The 24,346-nt window shown below is 34.8% G+C and overlaps 2 protein-coding genes across 3 annotated transcripts in view; both read right to left on the reverse strand.

The window, feature by feature from the left end:
• Positions 1-24,346, reverse strand: part of LOC143460723 (uncharacterized) — a 157,310-nt gene that overhangs the window by 123,878 nt on the left and 9,086 nt on the right. The window lies entirely within an intron of this gene.
• Positions 2,561-18,100, reverse strand: LOC143460724 (protein NLRC5-like). Of its 2 annotated transcripts, none has more exons than XM_076958332.1 (22): positions 17,948-18,100; positions 17,685-17,739; positions 17,403-17,505; positions 17,225-17,263; positions 13,471-15,266; positions 13,173-13,334; positions 12,756-12,917; positions 12,357-12,512; positions 11,395-11,562; positions 11,065-11,247; positions 10,626-10,787; positions 8,673-8,828; positions 7,732-7,899; positions 7,402-7,584; positions 6,963-7,124; positions 6,649-6,804; positions 6,277-6,447; positions 5,899-6,063; positions 5,524-5,685; positions 5,086-5,247; positions 4,636-4,791; positions 2,561-3,341 (listed from the first exon to the last, which is right to left on the reverse strand). In XM_076958332.1, the coding sequence occupies exons 1-22, from the start codon at positions 17,995-17,997 to the stop codon at positions 3,306-3,308; spliced, it is 4,713 nt and encodes a 1,570-aa protein (XP_076814447.1). In that variant the 5' UTR covers positions 17,998-18,100; the 3' UTR covers positions 2,561-3,305. The 2 variants fall into 2 exon arrangements, with proteins under 2 accessions (XP_076814447.1, XP_076814448.1); XM_076958333.1 differs by lacking the exon at positions 2,561-3,341 and adding an exon at positions 4,084-4,411.

The raw sequence follows: 24,346 nt of genomic DNA on the forward strand, positions 1-24,346 counted from the left end.
CTTTGATCAAGATACAGGTTTAAAAAGACTCTAACAACTTACTAGCAACTCACTCTCACAAGTCCATAATAATTGAAAAAAAGACGCAGGACGGGTTGGAGTGATTAAAACCGTCCAATTCAGTCAGGCACACCTGTATTGGGTTCTCAAACAACAAACATAAAAGCATCCTGGCCTACAAACCAAATCATAAATACAAGGTTACCTTTAGATACAATTCAATGTGATGTCATAATAGCGCAATAATTGCGGTTTTGCGCAATCATAATCGCAACAATGTGCAGCAATCATACCGATCGCTTTTAGACACAACAAATTGACGACCAATGTAAAGCTAGCCCGACTTCTCATGCCATATCTATAGAATCAATGCATATAGTGGCATAAAATATAAGCGTGGTGCGCAACCGTTGTACCTGTCGCTTTGTAGGTCGACAAATTGACGTCACTTACAACAAGGTAAACACAAGCGAACAAATAAAAAGAAGGGAAGGCAAACCGTAGTAAATTGTAAATGAGGTGATCACGTGGACGTGGAAAGAAAATGAAATGAAGCTCTTCATACAGTGAGTCACATTAAACACAAGACTAAAACGTCATCGTACATGAACTGATGCTGTTTTGAAAATTAAGTGCCCGAGTGAGTGTGCAAACTTCTCTGAGCACACATACGTTTTCATTTTCCAGTTTCTTTTCATTCGATAATTCAGGGGGTTTCATCGATGGTAAACTTTTATTAAGAGAAGATCATAAAAGTTTACTGCAGACATCAGCCAACTCAGCAAAAATGCGGTGCTACATGAGAATTAAGTAACTGAATCGCAAATATTTCACTTTCTGAATCAAAGCTGTCTCAAGAAAGAGGAAGTTCTCAAAACACGTCATAATAACCTTTGTGCAAGCGCGTAGTCCAAACAATTTTATGATGTTTGTTAATCGCGTCTTTACCTCCAACACTTGTTTGTTTCAAAATCTATGTCAAGAGCATTGTTGTTTTTCAAACTAATTCCAACAGAGAGACGCTCACAGCAATTAGCCGGGCGTTGAATCAGTAGTAATTAGGATCAGTACACAACAACCTCTATACCATGTTTTTGGGCAGTCTGAAGCCATATGTGAAAAATTGTAATGTCTACATGACACAGTGAGTATTATTGCAAATAGCCTGATCAAAATTGATCTCGCTAAATTTGAAGCTGTGGGTACGGTAAGTATTTTTCAACTACTGTTATATGCCATGAATATAAAAACAACTCTTAATCAATGCACGTTAAGTTCGGTAAAGTCAGTTTTAAAACAGTGAATGCTTATGCAGAAAATATTACGATGAATGGAAAAATAAATGGAGTTGTTCTAATGTTGAACTATTTCAATTTGCAACCTGTGGTTTTGGTACAATGCCAGTTGCAGTATAATTAGTGGGCGTTGCTGCAACATTGTACTGAGGTAACTTATTATCATCACCGAAGTACTTCCAAGGCGTCTCTGGGAAGGTTTCAGTCGAACGCCCTCGCTTATCCATCATGAATTTAATGGTAAAGGGTGCACATTTTCTTGAGAGTTCGTTTTATTTTTTACTACTTGGTTAACTGGTTTAAAAGCATTGTATGATGACGTCAATCTTGAGTCTTGTCCTGTGAGAGGATGGCAATGTGTGTGCAGTAATTAGATACGAGGTTAACGTCATCAGCACCAAATGCCCTTTATTGGAATTTTAACTAAATTTGCAGTTAACTAAACTTAAAGTTCGTGAAAAACCTCGATCAATTTTACGCAACTTGTTATAAATGTTTTTTTTTCTTGTTCTTAAATGTTTCATGCTGGCAATTAGCAGTAATTTGTGGCAAAGTCATCGTGACCCGATGAAGGATATGAAGATGCATTTTTGAAAACAATCCTTGTCGTCCTTTGAGCCAAATTGTCAGCTGGTCACCCACATTTGATGTCGAGCAGGAACCGGGAAACTAGGCAGCGGGGGAAATATTTGCGGAATTTAGCAAGGTTTCCTTTCGTTCCGCATTCCATCAATAATTAACCTACCCAACATCTGCTCAGATGTTTCTAAGATTTACTCGTAATTATATGTGTCTTGTTCAAGCTTTTCCTCCTGAATCAAGAAACACTCCACGCTCCATCCAAGGACTCGCTTAATTTGATCTTCGATTGGATGTTGCTCGAGTCATTCTACAATGGTCGTTAGAACAAGCTGGTTGTGATTTTTAATGCTGTGGTCTCGCGATGTTTGCGTCAAGTGTTTTAATTTGTTCAAGATGGCCGATTAAATTGATTTCCAACCTGGCTTGTGAGCTGACTTTATGTTGAAGAGGCAGTTTACGGTTTTATGACTGATCGTTAGAGCGGGATAACCTCCACCGTGACAAATCCCGGTAACTGGTAGCTCATAAATTTCAGAAAAACTGACCGTTCATAGTTGAAAAACAACTACAGCATCAGATCACCACAAAAACTACAAAGTTGAGCTGGCAGCTTCTATAAAGGCGTGTTTACTCATACTGCATATTTCTTGTATGAGTTCTTTATTGAAGGCTGAAACCTCAGAGCTCACGAATATGAATAGTAAAACAGCACAATCATAGACTGGATAACAAACCAACATGTAGGCTGATGAAACCAACATGACGTAGCGATTAAACCACGAAGTTTTTACACAAAACGCGAACTGGCTTGAGAGCGCCAGCCAGCGACCAACTAATAATACTTTAATGGCCGCTACAAAGCAACTTGCAGCCAAAAGTGACAAATTACATCATCTACATAATCGCAAAATACAGAAGTAAATATGTTAATATAATGTTGATATCTCATAATACACAAAGAACGAAAGCTACATGATATTTTTTAACAAGAAACTCAAATATTTTTCCACTACAAAGTTGATTGCATGAAAGTTATTAGAGCACTGTCGCAGGCAATGAGTTGTCAGCTTGCATGGAATTCAGTGCTCTGTGTCGATTTATACTTAATAACCAGTGACCAATTGCGGTGTCGGATTTTCCTATCTGCAGAAAGAAGCTGTAAGTGACATCGGACGTGGATTACTCGCATTGGTTTGCGATTAAAATCTATTGTGGTTGTGAGGAACTGACACACTCCGCCAATCTTTTGCCTGACTGATTCTGGATACCAGCACCGTTCATATTCGTAATTAGACAAGTATGGTGGCAATTTGGGTGACAAATTTGATTAAATCCATTGACCCATTTTCGGTTTTAAAAATGCCCAGTGAGCTAGTGTTTCATCTGTGGGAATCAAGTGTTGATTGACGAAAGTAACGTTAAATGATGCTACGCTACTTGATCCCAACTTGTCACCGTTGTTTTCTGCAAACCAAAAAAAATGCAGTTAGTTATTTCATGAGCAACGGACGTAACTAAAGTCACTAATGCTAGTGTTTTTAAAGGGTCACTTCCCAATCGAAAGACAACTTTGAGCCGGCAACACAGGGATTGTTGCGTGTTCGCACTCAATGCGTCATATTAAAATAAGTAAGAAATTTTCCGGTCCAATGCGCATGTGATGTCGATGCGGAGTAAATTGTTGTTGTTTTGGCGACAGCTGGTTCCAGGTTTAGGCTAAGTTGTAAATTTTGTGTGGGTTTGAATTTTTGGTATTTTGGAGTATTTGTCCTAAAATTTTAAGCTAAAAACTTGTAAAGTTTAGGCAGTTGTTATAGAAAACTGAGTGCATGGATTTTGTCCAAATTAAGACTGTAGGCAGTCATAACCTAGATCTCGTTGCAAGCCAAAATTCAGGGTAGGTTTATGATGTAGTTTTGCGTTGGTAGCTTCAGTCAACCCTCGATTTAACGGTCAAATGCGGACCAGCAGCAGTCCGTTGCTGGAAAAAGTCCGTTAATCGAAAATCGAGTGTTGACTGTACTTGCATTGAAAAGCCTATCTCTTTGAATTGGGATATGAGTATGACCCCTTAAGAAAAAATTTTCAGACAAAAATGGAGGAAGTTTTTCTACTACCATGCTTCAAATAAAAGTTTTTCATTAGCAGCTATTAATTTATACTCAACCAGACAAGAAAATCACAATATGCAACATAATAGTATTACCACTGCAACATATATCGTGGTAACAATTATCATATAACAAAGTACAAAGAATGAAAACATAACTTGGCAATACAATTTAATCTAAGCGTAATTACTTACAACTCAAGGTTGTGCTATATGCAAAACATTAACCAACAAGTATCTCATTAACCTTTGCAAGTGGGCAATGTATCTAGAAATAAATTATTCTATGGTTTTTGGGGATCGAAACAGTCTCTTAAGTTTGTCCAAACGTCTCTCAAAGTTTATACTTTTGCATTGACAATAAGCAATTAGTCTTTAAAATTTGCGGTCTCTAAAAATTTCCTAGCGGTCGCCAACGCCAAACCTTAAAATAATACTGAAAACACATATTTAAATTGAAAGGAGTCATTAAATAAAGCAAGAAAAAATACAACTACAGTTTTTATTTTAGAACTAATTCCTAGAAGATGTGCAGAAATTATTGTCGACGGCAAGAGTTCAAGTATAACGCAAGCCACACAAAAACATTTTCTGGAATTTGATATGAACAGGGCGTCAAAATAGTAAGAAACACTTCTGCCAACTTACACCAGGAGATTCATCAACCGCCTTCCGTAATATTCGTACACCTTCTTCAGTCAACTGGCAGCGTACAACATTCAAAGAATTAATATTTTTCACACACTTTGACAAAGATTTTGCACCTTTGAGTCCAATTTTGTTTTGTGCAACTTCAAGCATTATCTGCAAACAAACATCCATTAATATGCCATTTAAAACAATTAAGTTAACGCAAGGGTATAATTTAAAAATGACCAGAAGGATAAATTGCTCGGAGTGTAATAAAGTGCCCTACCTTTAAGGTGCCACTCTATTCCGCTTATTGCTTTTATAACACTATTCAGGTTTACACGGTTCTGCCACCATTTTCTTTATCAGGTAATATAACAGGGCAGACCCTATTGTCCCTATATAATATACATTATCCAGTATAGGGCAGACCCTGTACCTCCAGGTTATGTTTATTGCCAGACTTACTGGTTGAGAAAGTTTTTCGATAGCTCTGGACATGTGTTCCATTCCTATGTGTGTTATCCCACATCCTGATAATCCAATTCTTTTAATATTATGTAGACTATTAGCAAGAGCTTCAGCTCCAATATCGCCAATGTCATTGTTCCAAAGATAGATTTCTTCCATCTATAACAGCAAATGTCATGACATATCATAATTACTGTGCAACCACGTTTCTTAAAATGCCCATAACATTGAAATACAGTATAACATTTTAACTAAACCACACACGTAACATCGCTGTTTACCATAAATGCAGGTTATTTCAAATCACGAGTGAAACAAAAACTTCACTTTAGGCATAATAACTAAAGCAAGTCCTAATTATTGCAGAACCAGTGCAATTATGATTACAAATTAATATGTCACTATATATTCAACCAAACACACTCCAAGTCTTACTGGTTTTGTAAGCTGCAGAAGGCCATCGGATATGAGCTTGGCACCTTCTGCTGTTATGCCACTGTCAGGAATATGAAGTCGTTCAATATTGGTCAAGCAAGTGGCCAAAAATTGTGCTCCATCGTTGTTGACTTTTATCCCATAAAAACTAAGATCCACCATCTGGAAATAGCGAGCGGTAGTAATAGTGACTTTAACTTTGTGAAGGTTCATAAATCTACCTATTAAGATATCTTAAATACAGTTAGTACATGCAGTATATGTGGGGATACAGCTTTATTGTTCAATCAGATAAAGCTGGAAAACGAAAATTTATGGCAAGAAGAAAAAGAGCCAGTGAAGGGTTGTTAACAAACAACTATTCAAGATAGAAACCTGATGTTTTGGTAGACCCCGGATTGCATCTGATAATGCTTTTATACCAAACCTCGTCATGTAGCAGCTATTGATTTCTAGACACTTGATCTTGTGCATGCATTGCGCAATAGCTTTAGCTGCACGATCTCCCTCTTTAACATTTCTCACGGAGAATCTGTTAAACTAAAAGCGAAAATACCTCTCAAAAGCTATAATGCAAAAATTCCCCAATAGATATGCATTTATGTGATGCGTTGAAAAACATATACGTGATACTGATTTACGTGATACTTAGAAAAACATAATTAAACAAAATTATTATTTGATAGAAAAATGTTAGATTAAAATGGGAAAAATTTAAACTTGTTGTGGGACTAAAACTCAAATGTTACTTACATTATCCCAATGTTTCAAAACCTCACAAAAAATCTCAACGCCAGCGCCAGTTACATCAGCACAATAATAATCTAATTCTCTGCCAATTTCCCGTCGAAGCGAAATTTGATGTGATGTTTGACGAAAATCTTCATAAGACAGGGAGAACGCTTTAGTTCCCAACTGATTTATCTAAGAACAGATAAGCATCTTCAGAGTCTCACATAAAAAAGCATAATGCAAAGAAATATCAAAACACACCTAACTAACTTCACAACTACACATGATTTAAAAAACCACAAGTTGGGATAATTTCAGTTATATATCAAATGTCATGTGATCATAAAACAAAACTGTCATAGACACTACTATGCATTATTCAGAAACTGGTACCGGTGTGTTTCTGAGCTCATCAGTAAAACTCTCAACTCCATCCTCTGTAAACCCACAGTAACTGGCCCAAAATCGTTCCACTTTGCTCAATGAAGAAGCAAGAAAACTTGCGCCTTCATCACCAATACAGTTGGAACAGATTTTAAAAGATTCGATCTGTAACCAAAAACAAAAAAATTATGTGGGCAATAAAAAATTACTTACAGTTCCTAAATGCCAGAAATTATGATTTTTCCTTTTGAATAAAAATAGTGGTACAAAAATATATGACATAGATGGACCCAAAAAATTTTCTATTTTGTGGTAAATCTTACAGGAATTGTGAGCCGTTGAAGACCTTCCGATAAATACTCTGCGCCAAGTGTTGTGATACCACAGTTTGATAGATCAAGTGATTTAAACTTGCTCAAACAAGTTGAGATAAATCTCGCTCCTTCATCACCAATTTTCGTATCGCTCAAACACAAGTATGATACCTAAAAATATGGAAATATTAAGTCAGTGTACATTGTGCACAATTTTTACACTAAAGAGTAGATAGTATCGAAATTGTTCTGAAGTGCTATAAGCTTGCTAAAAGCAATACATGGCTTTATTACAGCCAAATAGTTTTAAAAATGCTGTTTTCCTTCACCAGTACAATTATTGCTACAAAACATAATGTGAGTCATATAAGGACTACATGTTCCTCCACTTTACAAGTGTTTCACTACACATAAGTAATCAAAACATTAACTACGCTAATAAAGGTACCTGCTGTTGCAATGAATCCTGCAGTAATGATTCCACTAATGTTTTGGCACTTTCACTTGTTAAGTCACTTCTGCAGAAATTCAACTGTTTAACCTTTTGCTGTTTTATTGTACGAAGAAGTTGAGCAATAGCAGTTGCTGCACGATTTCCATCTGATACGTAACTAAAGCTGAGATTTTCCAACTGAAAAATAATCAAGTTAAGATTTCCAATAAGTTTCAGTCTCAAGCAAAAATTAGAATTCTCAAAATCGGACAAATAAAACCTAAACGTGACATTCTACATACTATTCATTTTAACATATGTTGAATTTTGTCAAGTGTAACATACTTGTTTGCAATATTTGAGAAATTCACAAATCAATTCAACACCAACTCCAGTTATGTGATCACGATGGTAAAATGTTTCCTTAAGAAGAATTTCCATATCACATGATATGGTAATTAGACGATGGGATGTTTTCAACGGATCTTGGTAACTTAGTTCAAGCTTCTTCATCTATTTATAAAATGTAAAAGCAGCCGTGTAGATCATGCACTTTTATTGAACCTATTAAACCATGTTACTCTTAATTAAACTTGGTATAAAAGTTCTATATTTATTGCTCTACCAATTATACAAGAAAAAAAATTCCAACTTTATTACTTAAAAAATTTAAATAAGATTTGCTCAAACTTGCAAGCTATTTTTAAAAAGCCAGAGCGATCATCTTATAAAAATGCTCTTATCTAAAATGCTTATTGTAGTTAGCATATACCCAGTATAACATGCACAAAAAATTTATACACTTTTTATTAACAAATTTTTTAACAACCACTAGAGCAGTTTGCATGTATCTACCCTGGTATGTTAAGTTATTGTCTATTGTAATGTTTATTCTCAGACTGATTGACATTTTTGCATGACTTAAACCCGGCGATGATTACTCATCACTTAAGTCTCAGTTACTGAGTCTTTGTGCAAGTTCCGTTTGTTATACATTTTTGCTTTGTTTTTTGAGTTTTCATATAGTATTGCCCAGATTTAGAACAGTCCACCAGATCAACTCAAAAGGAGCAAATGTCAGTAATGCCTTGCCCAAAAGCATTACAGTGGTATAGCGCCACTGAGTGTCAAACATGGAATACGAGCCGTGTTTAATGCGAGACCAGTGCACAAACCACTCGGCTACCGAGCCGACACTCTTTGAGTTGCAAGTATAGCTTGCACATGACAGATCTACAATACTCCTTGTTTTATAAACACCTATATTCTACTTTAACTGAACACACCGTTGTGGTTTTAAGAGCAACAGCAAAGGCTTCAACTCCTTTTTCTGTAAACCCACAATCTGTAACAAGAAGTTGTTCCACTTTGCTCAATGAAGATGCAACAGAGCTTGCTCCTTCATCACCAATTGAATTTTGATAGAGCCGAAGATATTTAATCTACAAACAATAAAAAAACTTGAGACAATTTTACAATACACGTATATATATATATAAAATAAATATACAATATGCATTCCTCTATGCCATCAAGGTTCTACAAACCAAATTTTGTCTATGACTTGAAGAAAATCTATTGAAAATTCAGAAAAGTAGTAAAAACCAAAGAAATGGTATTCAAAATATTATGCAGTTTGCTTTAAAAATTAGAGATTTGTGGGAACGTGGTAGTACATTCAGTAAAAACTTTTTATTTGTTTGAGAGATGTTCACAGTTAACTGGCAAATGAAAAGTGATGAGCATCAAAAAATATACAAGAACAATCTCAAACATAAAACCAGTTAACGCACTACCACATTGACAGAATCAAACAACAAGGCCAATAATAGAGATGCACATAATAAAACCAGAATGCCTTAGTAATCCAATCTCTAAATTTCCAAATCCAATTTGTAGACATTATCTAATTTCTTTAAGTGGTTTTCTATTATATGTATGTAAATGTATGTATGTATTGTCATTATAGCATATGAGCAATCAATCTATCAGTCTTTACTAAACTTGACAATAATGTGGTATTTTCAGTCAAGAATCCAGGAAAAAGCCTATGCATTATTCAAGACAAATTAGTTCAATAATATATGTAGGCATAAAAATTGTTTAATTCAACTCATCTCAAAGACAAATCATAGGTGTCTAGCCCAAATTGAAACAGGTTTGCACATTAAGACAATTGCCTGACCAAGTTAAATCGTACGTATTAGAACCTTAAAACTGTTGTTTTCAAACATTTTTGCTCACAGCGCTTGACCAAAGATAAATTTAAAACAGGATACATTTCATTGAACTCATACATCATTCCACTTGTTATGTAAAAAGTGTCTTGATTATCAGGTCAAAACAGGGGATAAAAAATTAATCTGATAGTAGCATCATGTCCAGATCAAATAAGATAACAAATTACATACTTCAAATTTTGTGGCACAGTTTTGACCATCTTGCTGCACAAAATTTTTATTTTAGATCTTGATGCAATGATGGAAAGTTGGTTCTTTAATTAGGTCCAAAAATGTGTGACTAGAATAAACATCAACAATGTACACAATGTAGGCTTTCAAACACTCCACCTTTCGGTGACATAAATCTTTTTCATTTTAAATACACTCAATCCAGGTTTATGCTACAATGTACAACAAATCAACGCATGATAAGTGATTGCATTCCCTCAAAAATACAGAAAATAAAAAAAGTAGTCTTCTGTGTGCAAGATTGTCAATATTGTTTTCAATATAAAAATTTTGTTTACTATGTTCGGTTTTTTCCTTTTTGTCTAATTTCTTGTCATATATCACATCACTATTTACAAACAATGATGATTCAGTAAGGTGTGAGTTCCACGAAACTTTTCCAGCATGTTGTGCCTATTGATATTGCCTATGGTATATTCAAACATTTTATTAAGAAAATAACATCTTTAGCTGCAAAATTGTTTTAGAAAAGTGAATTATTCTACAATATACAAGCGTAGTCAAGGATGCTCTGAAAGAGTCTTTCTGGCCTCAGAAAGAAGATTTCTTTTCATACAAAGGACAAAGGCACCCGGGGCTGCTGGAGCAACTTTGTTTCTCCACATGAACATTTTGTTTAGAAATAAAAGAACCCAAACTTGTGTGTGAGTTCTTTTTAAGGTGCATTAAGACACTTCCTGTGTGCCTCTCGTAAAATTATCTATGTATATACAAAAAACATACACTACAAAAGTAAAAACAAAACAGCTAATCTGTATCAAACTTTACAGGGTTTATAAGCTGTTTTAGTCCTTCCGATAAATACTCTGCGCCAAGTGTTGTGATACCACAGTTTGATAGATCAAGTGATTCAAACTTGCTCAAACAAGTTGAGATAAATCTCGCTCCTTCATCACCAATTTTCGTATCGCTCAAACACAAGTATGATACCTAAAAATATGGAAATATTAAGTCAGTGTACATTGTGCACAATTTTTACACTAAAGAGTAGATAGTATCGAAATTGTTCTGAAGTGCTATAAGCTTGCTAAAAGCAATACATGGCTTTATTACAGCCAAATAGTTTTAAAAATGCTGTTTTCCTTCACCAGTACAATTATTGCTACAAAACATAATGTGAGTCATATAAGGACTACATGTTCCTCCACTTTACAAGTGTTTCACTACACATAAGTAATCAAAACATTAACTACGCTAATAAAGGTACCTGCTGTTGCAATGAATCCTGCAGTAATGATTCCACTAATGTTTTGGCACTTTCACTTGTTAAGTCACTTCTGCAGAAATTCAACTGTTTAACCTTTTGTTGTTTTATTGTACGAAGAAGTTGAGCAATAGCAGTTGCTGCACGATTTCCATCTGATACGTAACTAAAGCTGAGATTTTCCAACTGAAAAATAATCAAGTTAAGATTTCCAATAAGTTTCAGTCTCAAGCAAAAATTAGAATTCTCAAAATCGGACAAATAAAACCTAAACGTGACATGCTACATACTATTCATTTTAACATATGTTAAATTTTGTCAAGTGTAACATACTTGTTCGCAATGTTTGAGAAATTCACAAATCAATTCAACACCAACTCCAGTTATGTGATCACGATGGTAAGATGTTTCCTTAAGAAGTATTTCCTTATCACATGATATGGTAATTTGATGATTCAATGTTTTCAATGGATCTTGGTAAGTTAGTTCAAGCTTCTTCATCTATTTATAACATGTAAAAGCAGCCATGAAGATTATGCACTTTTATTGGACTTATTCAGCCATGTTACTCTCGATTAAACTCGGTAGCTTTTTAACAAGTTCTATATTCATTGCTCTACCAATTATACAAGAAAAAAATAATCAGAACTTTATTCTTACTTAAAACATTTAAAAAGGATTTGCTCAAACTGTTTAACTTGCAAGCTATTTTTTGAAAAGCCAGAGCGATCATCTATTAAGAATGCTCTCTGCCAAGATGCTAAATGCAGTTAGCATATACCCAGTATAACCTGCACAAAAAATATACCGATTTTCTTTTAACAAAGATTTTGACAAACATGAGAGCAGTTCACATGTATTGACCCTGGTATGTTATGATAATATTTTTTCTTGAACTAAGGGAAGTCTTTGCACGACTTAAACCCGGCGATGATTACTCATCACTTAAGAACCGGTTGCCAAGCTAGTCTTTGTGCAAGTTCCGATTAATTATTTGTTATACATTTTTGCTTTGTTTTTTGAGTATTCATATAGTATTGCCCAGATTTAGAACAGTCCACCAGATCAACTCAAAAGGAGCAAATGTCAGTAATGCCTTGCCCAAAAGCATTACAGTGGTATAGCGCCACTGAGTGTCAAACACGAAATATGAGCCGTGTTTAATGCGAGACTAGTGCACAAACCACTCGGCTACCAAGCCAACACTGTATGAGTTGCAAGTATAACTTTCACATGACAGACCTACATTACTCCTTGTTTTACAGATCCTTATAATCTACTTTAACTGAACATACGGTTGTGTCTTTAAGAGCATCAGCAAAAGCTTCAACTCCTTTTTCTGTGAATCCACAATCTCTAACAAGAAGTTGTTCCACTTTGCTCAATGAAGATGCAACAGAGCTTGCTCCTTCATCACCAATTGAATTCCAAGAAAGATCAAGACAAGTCATCTAGAACAAAAACATAACTTTGCTGCAAAATATTAACTTTTAATGCTACTTATCATGGACTGTAAGCCCACATCTTGTGGGAAACAAAATCCATAATAGATTGCTATCAACTATGACATTTCAAATTTGTTTTTTATATGTTATAAAATATTTAAGAAACAGCACATATGATCATATAGTAAGCTTGATGTTGAGTTACATATTATCTTAAAAATACAACACATTAATAAAGACAGCAGGTACAGGTTGTTTCAGCAGTTTAAGTCCGTCTGATATAAACTTGGCACCATTTGCTGTGATGACATTTTTAGCAAGATAAAGCTTCTTTATTTTCCTCAAACAATTTGACAGATATTGCGCACCAGTGTCACCAATCTTGGTTCTGGCCAAATAAAGCTCTGATATCTATCAAACAAAGATGAAAATGTCATAAAGAGTAAAAGAATGCAATAAAAGCTATTGACATATAAGAAGATGTAGTGATATTATGTTAACCATAAAACACTGTTGCTAATTCATTCTCAGGTTCACCGAAACCTTACCAGTCAATGTCACCATTAACATGAAATCAGTTAAAGACCACTTACATAACAAAACAGTAACAGAAAGAAATTAAGGCCTGGTAAATTTCAAATCACGTTGTAAGTAACAAATACGTACAGGAGCAGAGAGTTTACACAGTCCTTCAGCTAGACACTTTGCAGCATTTCCAGAAATGACACATTCATTAAGAATAAGACACGTAATCTTGTTTAAGCATTTCACCAAGCTTTGCATGTTTGTGAGATAAAGATTTCCTTTATTGCAAGAAACTGCAGACATCTGTATAAACAAGTAAAACAACTTTCAGAATTTTAAATTTCAAAAAATTCACAAATGGAAATCGAAAGATCCAACCAATAGAATTAACAATAAAAGCCAAAAATGTTCAAAAAATAAAAAAATATTTCAATTGTACCATCAAAACGCTACCAATGGAAGACATTTTTTCAAAGAAGTGTTGAAAGCTGTCTTCAATAAAATTCACATGAAATTTTAAATCAATAGAATTCTTCCTCTTGCTCAGAACATAATGAAAACTGGCGATGTCACTTGGGAGCAAATCTCCTCCGACAGCTATCATAGCGGGCAGTTTTTCGGCAATTTTAGAGGTCAGATCTTCATTCTGAAATTCATATGCTAACGTACATAACTGGAGAAAACTTTTGAAATCAAAGCTTCTTTCGATAGAATCTTGAAGATATTTTGAAGTAAAATTCTTCAAATATGCAATTTTTCCTGCAATTTCGTCATCATTGTGAGCAAACATGGTGGGAAATATTTCTTCCAACTGCTCACAAACATCTTGACAAAGAATTCCAAACATGAACTTGGTCACCATCTGCCACCAGCTGGAGCCAAACTCGTGAAGGTGTCGTTGAAAGTCCTCAAGAGGCATGAACAAGATTAGGTGCATGGCAGATAAAAATTCTTGCCATATCATATGAGAAAAAAAGAAAACCTTTTTCCCTTCAAAAACTTTGAAACGTAAATTTGACCTTTTGCCGTCAACAAAACTATGCAGAAAACAATCCAGGGCCTTGTTGTTGTCAATTCCATTTTTTTTAAGATCACCTTTTTTGAACAGCAACATTTTGTTCACAAACCCATACCAAGCTAAGGCTGGTATCTTCTTAAGTTCCTTCTGCATCTCTTCAGAATTGAGGTTTTCTCGAAAATGAGAAGAATCAAGGAATAGAGAAAAGGCTGAAGTCATGATCTTAGACATTGTACAATGACTAAGTTGGTCATTTCCATTGCTTAAAAACTGATGAATGCAAAAACAAACCAGTTGGCAATTTACTGGTACATAGCAGTAAGCAAATATGTCAGGATGATTTTGAAGATAGGTCAAAACATCACTGTATGATTCACCACAAATCTCTTGGCAGAGTTTACGCTGTGACTCTTTACTGAGACCAAGAATATTTGCCTTAAATCGTGGCCTACAGTCATTGTGAAGATCATAAAACTGTCGCGGCCTTGAAGTGACATACTTTTTAGCATTAGGAAGAAGTTTACCTTGCAAAATGTTCTTAATAAAATATTCTGCCGTTGACTTAGCATATTTGGAAATGTTAGAAGGTTGGGAATCTAAGTTGATATCAGCCTCGTCTAGACCATCAAGGATTATCACAACATTGGGATTGTTATCTAACTTATCAAGGACCTTATCTCTTATTTTCTCTTCTTTGATGTGTGAACTATATTCACATGAAGCACTGCTCAAAAGCAGTGGAAGAAAAAAGGTCTCGGTTTTAAAATCCATGTTTCGCACCGGGATATAAAAAATATACTGGCACTGACAATCATACATTTGTGACTTTTCTTTAAGCACTTCTTGGACAAGAATTTTACAAAGTGTTGTTTTGCCTATGCCGGCCTCCCCGAGAATTCCTACAACATTTCCATGCTTTCTAATGTAATCCTGCTTGGCTGATTCTGTCTTGCACTTTCTTTCTGCTTCATTTTTAGCTTCTTGTTGAGCAAGGGGCCATAATTGTTTTAAGGAGAGGTTTCCTTCAAATGTTTTGTACATTTTTTGAAAATCTTCTCTGCAATGATGATGTGTTGTTTCATTTGTGATAGAAGGCTCGTTGGATTCAGCAATTTCAAGTGACACCCAGTCAATGCTATGGTCAAGATCAACAACCGGATCGATGGTTTCAGAAGCATTCTTTGCTGCTTCAACAAGGCTGTTTTGCAAATCCTTACCTTTTAAAAAAAAGAAAATATAAAATATTTACTAAATATTTCAAAAGTATGTGAATAAACCTACTATTCCGCGAATGATCAAATAAAGAAAATAAGATCATTAAACAGATCACATCACATCATTATACTATACATACATACATAATACTATACAGTATCGCCACCATTCAAACCAGACAATTCTAGGAATGAGAATTAATGTCAGGCTTGGAATTAGGGTTTGAATTGGTAGGAGGAGTATGGGTCAAAAAATAAGATTTCTCTGATTATGTTAGACTCTTACGTAGGGCTTTAAAAAACCTGTTTAGACCATTCAGAAGGGAGCATGGTTGGTGTTGTTTTCTAGCCTGGGAATTTCCCAAGCAGTTCGCGTGTTTCAATGTTTCAGGCTGTGAGGAAAACTTGAAGAGAAATTGGGATGAAAAAGTGGGAAATATGAGTTTTTAGGCCCAAAAATCCACTTTTGAGTTTGTGTTTATGTAACAGTATATAGAGATATGTGATTTTTGCCATATTCCAGTATGAAATAGCATCAGACAAATCTTTTTTACATGCACAATTTCAGGGATCCCCATGGAGCGATTTTTCAGTAATTGCATTTATAATAATTTTATTACATAAAAAATAAACAAACAAATTGAGCCTTTTTTGAAGCCCATACGCTTCCTAGAAAGGAGGAAGTTAAAATTGTTTGATGTAAACTGTCACACAATCTTCCATACAACTGTTACTTTACAACCCGTTTTAAATATCAAAACACTGAAAACAACTTTAAAATTCTTTTATTAGTTTATTTAGTTGATAGGGTTTTTTGTTATAAGATGAATTTTTCCACCAGTCACAAAGGAATGTTCTCAGATCGTCAGAAAGTAATGGCCGTCAAAAATACCACCTAACAATAGGTGGGCACTACCACGGTACTATAGTACCGAATTACTGTACCGCGGTACTGTTGAAAAAAAGTACCGAATCTCTGTACCGAATTACTTTTTTCAAGAAATTTGAGTCAGTACTTTTCACACGCTTAACAAGTAAACAAGCAACAGAAATAACGACAACTTTCCCTTCGCTAGTTGACCCCTATAAGCGAAATCATTGCAACTTCAGTTGTGGATTATGAATTTATTTCTCATTTTTTTAAAGTGACCTTTACTGGAAAGATGTAATCACGTGACTGTATTACGTTGAATTTTTGGGTATTGTTAACATAGGTGGACAGTACAGCGGTGCTATAGTACCGAATTACTGTACCAAGGTACTTTTTCAGTATCGATACTGTCGGTACTTTTGAAAAAAACTACCGAATCTCTATACCAAATTAAATTTTTTAAGAAATTTGGGTCGGTGTTTTTCACACGATTATTTTACTATTTTAACAAGTATGTTTTCAAAAATACATGTTAATTAATCCTTAATACCAATTTTAGCATGTGTCGATTTTTTAATCTAGAATTGTCCAGTAAAATTGCAAGCGATTAACGTCACATATGTTTTGACCTGGAACAATCTTTACCGGGGGCATAATAGCGGCAAAAACTGCATTTGCAGCGGCATCTTTTACACATAATGTACTGGTACCAACTACCGAAACCATCGGTACATTTTTGCCAAATACCGGTACCGTTACAGACGGTACTTTCAAAATACCGACTGTCCACCTCTGCACCTAACACACTTTTTGTCTTTATCTTATTAGACGTAACAATAAGGCGATTCATCAAGTTCCGTTTGAGTCCAAGTTGTATTCATATTACAAAAACATATTTAGGAATTCGATTTATTCAACCATTCCTAAAATGCATAGTTAACACAAAACAAATATTCTTACCACTGGATACAAATCTATATTAAACCTACATTATTTCTACTGAGTTACAATCTTGAGATCAAAGCAAATGTCAAGCCATCTCTATCATATTTCAAAAAACGAAAAGTTCAAAAAAATATGATATACTTACACAGTTCATCAATGTTCACATTTTCAACTATAGACTGATCTGTAAAGTTGTTGTATTTTTAGTACAATACAATACACATTAGTATGTTGACATAATTAAATTATTACATACTATGATACTTACTAAAAAAATCATAACTAATAATATCATGCGAAGACCGGAGACTGGTATTTCTTACTTGTGATCGTAACTGGTCCAGAATTCATTATAACATTAGAACTAACTATGTTTGACCCTTGAATTGTGGTGCCTGTGCATTGCTGCGGTACACTTCTTTGGATCTAAGTAAAAATGAATTAGAAGCACCAATAGCGCTGAAACCTAAATTGTATTCTCACTAATTCTTAGAAGTACATTGTATCAGATAATTGCAAATTGTATTGACAGAAAGCATCTTAGAAGTAGTTTCAGTAAATTTAACCAAATACAATTTAGATTTCAAACAGTCATATTTTTATACCTGATGATCCATAGCTTCTGAGGTTTGTCCTTCATTGTCTTTTCTTTCAACATCCCTGTTGGGGAAAAAATTACATTAAGGTGGAGTAAAGGTGATAAAACTACACAGAGAAACAACGATGAAATTATTATAAGTGCTTTACACTTGCACGTACAAAGACAGCCTAAACAAGTTCAACTAATTCCGACAAAATAATATCAGAAAATGTTTGTTGCATAACTGTTCTTATACATTTCAAAGTGATCAATGCCATAAATATTAACCTCTGTGATCCGGTATCAAGCCTTCTTCGTTCCTTAAGATTTTCATCCATGATTAAAAATACATCATTGCGTGCTTCATTCTGACAAAACTAATCGTGTCTTTTATAAAACTACAAAAACAAAAATTGAGCTAGTTTTCAATTACCAGTACTCACTTTTATACCTGAATTTAGCAGGCTGTTAAGATGAAGCATGTGCATCAACCAAGTGTTTTTTTTAAACCGTTAAGTGTTCCAACAAAAATGTAATGCGCTTGTGTCAGCAGTAGTTTGTGCTAAATGCTAATCGTAAGTACATCAATTTTATTGTATCGTATATATTTCGCTATTGTCTGTGGGGAAAAAAATAGATGGTGTTAGCCTTTGCAAATAATGGAAAAAAATATGTTCATATGCAATCAACGAACGGGATTGAAGCAGCAAAACCTCGAAAAAATTTTTCAATTTAGTTTCACTTAATAGCTTGAGGTGCACTAGCTTACAATGTGCCTAGCATAATATTATTTTTCAAGCTTTTACTAGGCTTCAAAGCTTTTTAATGATCCTCCATTCTAATACTTTTTGCTCCCGACTGGAATGTATGGGATTTTTCAATAGAAAATCCTGCATGCAAAGATGCAAATTTTGTTGTGATGGCGTTTAATCAAGCTTCAATTTTTTAATTTGATTATTATAATTGCCATTTAAGTAACCGTTTTTTATGTTTATTTTTCATAGATAAACATTAAGATAAAAAGTTCGGCATACAAACACAAACAGCGGCCAGCCTTGGACCACAAGTCGCAGTGCATATACCAGCTGCTTCTTTGCACACCTGCACACCGGATTTTTGCCTTTGCAGACCGGTGCTCCTAGCCCCCATAGAACGCTCCTATTAAACCTGCACAATACCGTAGCTTTTGACACTTGGCAAGTTGTCGCTTTCGGGTTTACTGGGACAGGAAGATGTTGACAGTCGCTCACACGAGTGTCACGACCACAACTCTCTGAGTCTTTGGTCGCGACTTGCGAGCTTTCCTGCTTTGTTTGTCCCGCCATTTTGGAAGCCGCAAAAAAAACACCAAAGGGAATTCGCCATAGTTATTTTAATTATATTATCATGCAGAACTCATAACTAAAAGAAATGAAGTTTTAAAATTACAGTATAACCATAAAAAAGAAAAGTTTAAAACAACGCTTTCGAAAAATTCGAATTTTTTGTTTTGAATGTTTTCTAAATTAAGCAGACCATTAAGACCAAATGGTAAATTATAAGTTCATTTTTTAAACTAAACTGATATGCATAATTGCAATTTTATGCAAAACTGACCTTTTTGCAACGAAGTGTATAAAAATAGCCAGTTTTAACTAAATATTACTTGATAGTATAATATTTGACTACAAAATGTAACATGTTTTTAATGAAACAAAATTTATTTATTGTAAAAACATTTCACACTTTCATTTCTTATGATGAGCATTACTTTGACAAAAAAAACAATTATATGATGGCTTTGTTATATAATTTAGTGCTTCCACTATTAAAATTAAAGATCCCACTTGGCTATATTAAAACACTGCGTTTTCTAATATACAGTAATTTCGAGGTTTGATGTTCTATGCACGTTAAAGCCTCCCATGCGGCGCCATTACTTTCTTGCAAGAATGTGAAAGTTAAACGTCAAACACCAAAAAGTGATTTTGAAAACAAGTGAAGAAAAGATGGCGCTGACCTCGAACATATTTGAATCAAACTCATCAGAAAAAACGTTCCAGCGCTTTTTACCACAGCTCCTCATTTCTCCAAAAGGTAACGATGAAAACAAATTAGCAATAATTAAACTTCACAAAAAGTGGGCGGATATCGAAGGAAAAAGCCACTTTATGGTAAAACTAAGATCGGCTAGGCTATTTAAATGGCCATTGGCCGCATGCGCATGTTATTTAAAATGCCAGAATACGCGCAGCTCTAATACAAAGCCTGAAATCGAAGATAAATGCAGGTCTAACTCACTGTCGAAAATAACAAAAAGCCCGAGTACGCTTTAAATGTTTCGTGAAATATCGTTAATTGTACATAATCGTGACATAATCATTTAAGTTGTGTCAGCATGAAATTTCCGTATAAAAGCGTATTTGAACAACTACAGTATATCACGAAAACGAGACGATAAAGCTACAAAGTATGAACAATAATACTTAACTTAGTGACACGACCAATTTAATCAACGCCATACTTTTCTTATAGTTATGTACTCATGTCCATATAGTAAACACATACCATACCATATACCCACATACTATATAGCCATGTCTTGTATAAGTAAACGATACACTAAGAAGCGATCAATGTATAGATAATTGTGTACAGGGCAAGAGAAGTTCACGAAACAACTTTACAGCTTGTGGAATTTGACCAGCGCCGAGGTGAGCATCATTGCAACTTTCACAATGACAAGCTCAGTAAACGCGGCTCGAGCGATGAAGAATCATCGCCGAATTCATATCATGCAAAAACTTTTTTCAGGCCAACAAAAATAATGATGCTATATCATACTCATGCCAATGCCCAAACTTGTAGTTACACGTAAGTATTGCGTAATAACTTGTTCGAAAAAATAAACAATTATTTTGAAGCATTTACGTAAAATTATTAAGTTTTTGATATAAAAATTAACTAAATACCGAAATATTTAAACAGCTAAGCTTATGTACAGTATAACCAAACAACACAAGCAGAATAACTCCAAGCAGAAAATGACTTCAATTTAATAGTCTAAGATTTAAATTCTAAAATTTCAGCATTTACAGTTTTTACTTAAATGCCAAATGCCTTTTAGTCTTAAAAGTTAAATACAAGTTGTAGTAAATAGTGCTATATCGTAAACGAAAACGGAACCTATAGAAGCATACTTAACTAATGGATATTAAATGTAAAACAGCTGGTACAAGAAAGTGAATTTCTATATGATCTCGCAAAAATTGTGTAATTGAAGACATATTAAAGATTCAATTCAAAATTACTTGCACAAGTTGTTCAGTTAAATTTAGCTTAGACTGCATTGAATGATGCCATGTAAGCTCCTGTAATAGTTCTCACAAGACAAGTGACTTCAAAACATTTTCTGAATAATTTCCTGTTGTTAAAATCAGATCAATGAAAGCTTTGTTAGACTGACCACTGGCTTACAAAACTGATTACCTGGTTGACAACCAACAAAACAAACAATAACGAAGGTGACTACAACACAGACTAAACGGAACAGCGTTTGGATAAAAAGGTTTATACCACACAGTCATTTGCTCTGTGCATACAAGGCCCAGTACGCAGCCTCTCATAAAACCATGAGAAATCACTAACTTATTGTTTGTTTTCTCTCGCTCTCTTTAATCTTGCATAAATGTTAACAGACATTTGTGGCAAATTAAAATCTTCCAATATAATTTTTAAAATATTAGAGCAAAATAGCCAAGTTTGGGATGATTTGCGTTGTAATATTTCAGTATTTATTTGCATTGCTCATTCGGACAAACCGTTGAGGCAGATTTAAATGCACGTCACGTTCCCGAACCTATGTGGGCTTGATAACCTTTGAAGTGCTCAGCTAACAGTGCTCTTTGCAGGACACCAATAAAAATTTAAAAGTTCCGGGAGCAAACATTCGCTTTGAGCACGAATCATGTTTAAAAAGACCCTAACAACTTACTAGCAACTCACTCTCACAAGTCCATAATAATTGAAAAAAAAGGCGCTGGACGGGTTGGGATGATTAAAACCGTCAAATCAGGCCAGGTACAACTGTACTGGGTTCTCAAACAACAAACAGAAAAGCATCGTGGTCTACAAACCAAATCACAAATACAAGGTTACCTTTAGATAGAATGCAATGTCATAATAGCGTAATAATTGCGGTTATGCGCAATCATAATCGCAACAATGCGCAATAATTATACTGATCGCTTTTAGAGACTACAAATTGACGACCAATGTAAAGCTAGCCCGACTTCTCGTGCCATATCTATAGAATCAATGCATATAGTGGCATAAAATATAAGTGTGGAGGGCAACCGTTGTACCTGTCGCTTTGTAAGTCGACAAATTGACGTCACTTTCAACAAGGTAAACACAAACGACAAAATAAAAGGAAGGGAAGGCAAACCGTAGTAGATTTTAAATGAGGTGATCACGTGGACGTGGAAAGAAAATGAAATGAAGCTCTTCATACAGTGAGTCACACTAAACACAAGACTAAAACGTCATCGTACATGAACTGATGCTGCTTTGAAAACTAAGTACCCGAGTTAGTGTGAAAACTTCTCTTAGCACACATACGTTTTCATTTTCCAGTTTGACTCGAATGAAAGTTTCTTTTCATTCGATAATTAATTCAGCGGGTTTCATCGAAAGTAAACTTTTATTAACAGAAGATCATAAAAGTTTAACGCAGACATCAGCCAACTCAGGAAAAATCCGATGCTACATGAAAATTAAGTGACTGAATCGCAAATACTTCACTTTCTAATTCAACTCTGTTAAAAGAAAGAGGAAGTTCTCAAAACACGTCATAATAACCTTTGTGCAAGCGCGTAGTTCAAACAATCGTATGATGTTTGTTAATCGCGTCTTTACCTCCAACACTTGTTTGTTTCAAAATCTTTGTCAAGAGCATTGTTGTTTCACAAAGTGATTCCAACAGAGAGACACTCATAGCAATTAGTCGGGCGTTGAGTTTTAATTCGAAGTTTATTTATTATTTATTTATTTTGAAGTATAAGTGTATTAATTCTTGATTGCATGTTTCGAAATGTCTCGACTTTAGCGTAAAGTTAATAAAATTACTTATTTAACAATCCTTGTTGTTGTCTCTTGCGCCAAATGTTCCAGATTAAATGTTGGAACAGGAGCCGGGGAACTTGGCATCGGAGATAAAAATTACGCAAATTAGTAGAGATTTCTTTTCACTCCGTATTCCAAATATAACCCAACCTTAAAATGTGGAATGTTCTAACGGCAGTGGTAAGGACAAATGAGCGCCTTGATTTTAGTCGGCGGGTATGTTTTTTCGCTGATGCAAAATCTTGGAGTTGAGCTGACGGGATGCTTTTATTGGGCAACGAGCGAGAAATAAAAGTCGCTTTTTCGAGGCGAACTCAAGCAGGTGTAATACCCGTAAGAATGGGGAAGTTGTGCAATGATGTGGGCGGAAGGTACAGTACACAGCGCGCGTACACACTCGAACATCCGCGCATATCTAGTTACAATACGCACAACACCGTTTATGACAATGTCAATAAGGTGGTTGGGTGTACTGGGACTACAGACAGGTGTCCACGTGCAGTACTCAGCAATGGAACATTTTCAACATTTCCACTAACTACACAGCAATGGAACAAACCATGACCAAAGTTGCTACAAGTAAAGCAGCAGCTCATGAGCGCCAGACTGGGATTATCAGTGAGTTGCAAGATAAAAGTTTTTTGACTTTAAGTTGCAATGTAAGCAATCTGTTCATAATTATCTCGGGATATTCTTCTTGTGTATGAGGTGGCAACATTCACTTTATTTTGTCCAGGCTCAGCAGCCATAAAATTTAAAATATAATAAAGAAATAAAGATAATAAAGAATAATAAAGAAAATATAATAAAGAAAATTTAAGAAACACTAGAGTTGTTTCTGGGCAAAAGACAATACACAAGTTTAGACATATAGCGAGTCTTAGTGGACCGCTTCTCAACCGTCGCAGACCGTAGGTGATTTCTTTCAAATAGCTTTTAGAGATTATTATTATTCTGGATATTATTAGCTTAATTTTGACTTATAACTTACCGATTTCTTTACGCAGTCGAAGTAAAGTTGTTTAACGATAATGAATAATTACTAAGAAAACCAGTAAATAATGTAGAAGAAAAGCTGTTGGGGAAAAGAACGTTTTTGTGCAGTTTGTAATAAAAGCATCAAAAGGTGAAGAGAGTAGGGATGTGCCGAGCCCGAACATTCTGCACAAACATCACCATATTTATTTGTTTTTACCAACCAGAAATTTATTTTTGGTTTTAACCGAACGTTTTCTTTTTGGACCAAATATTAATAATCGTCATAATTTTTACTGCTGGGAATAGTTTCTAATCTTGCCGTGTCCGTCATGAAGATACAAAAATATATGCGTAATAGAATAGCCGACGTCACACATTTAGACGGTGTCAATGTTTTTGTTTTTTTTCCATTAAAAACATAACGTGAAAATGTTGGATACGGTTTATACAAAATAGTTCATAGTTTTGAAAAACTTTTTTGTGAAATACTTTGTATTTTTACATCAATTAAGAAGTACTTAAACGGAAGACATAATAAGCTTTGACTGAAGCTAACCAAATATGGAAGTCTTTTCTGCTTTCACAAATCAGTTCCTTAGTTTGTGT

Source organism: Clavelina lepadiformis, chromosome 5, assembly GCF_947623445.1.
Source record: "Clavelina lepadiformis chromosome 5, kaClaLepa1.1, whole genome shotgun sequence".
NCBI lineage: Eukaryota > Metazoa > Chordata > Ascidiacea > Aplousobranchia > Clavelinidae > Clavelina > Clavelina lepadiformis.

Bases quoted from the DNA above. Each gene is read 5' to 3' on its own strand.
- LOC143460724 (XM_076958332.1), bottom strand. From the start codon at position 17,997: ATGGATGAAAATCTTAAGGAACGAAGAAGGCTTGATACCGGATCACAG. The intron at 8,829-10,625 runs GTAAAGTTTGAT...TATTGTTTGTAG, and splicing joins TAAAACAGCTTATAAACCCT to ATTAAATATCTTCGGCTCTA. The intron at 6,064-6,276 runs GTAAGTAACATT...TTTCGCTTTTAG, and splicing joins TTTTGAAACATTGGGATAAT to TTTAACAGATTCTCCGTGAG.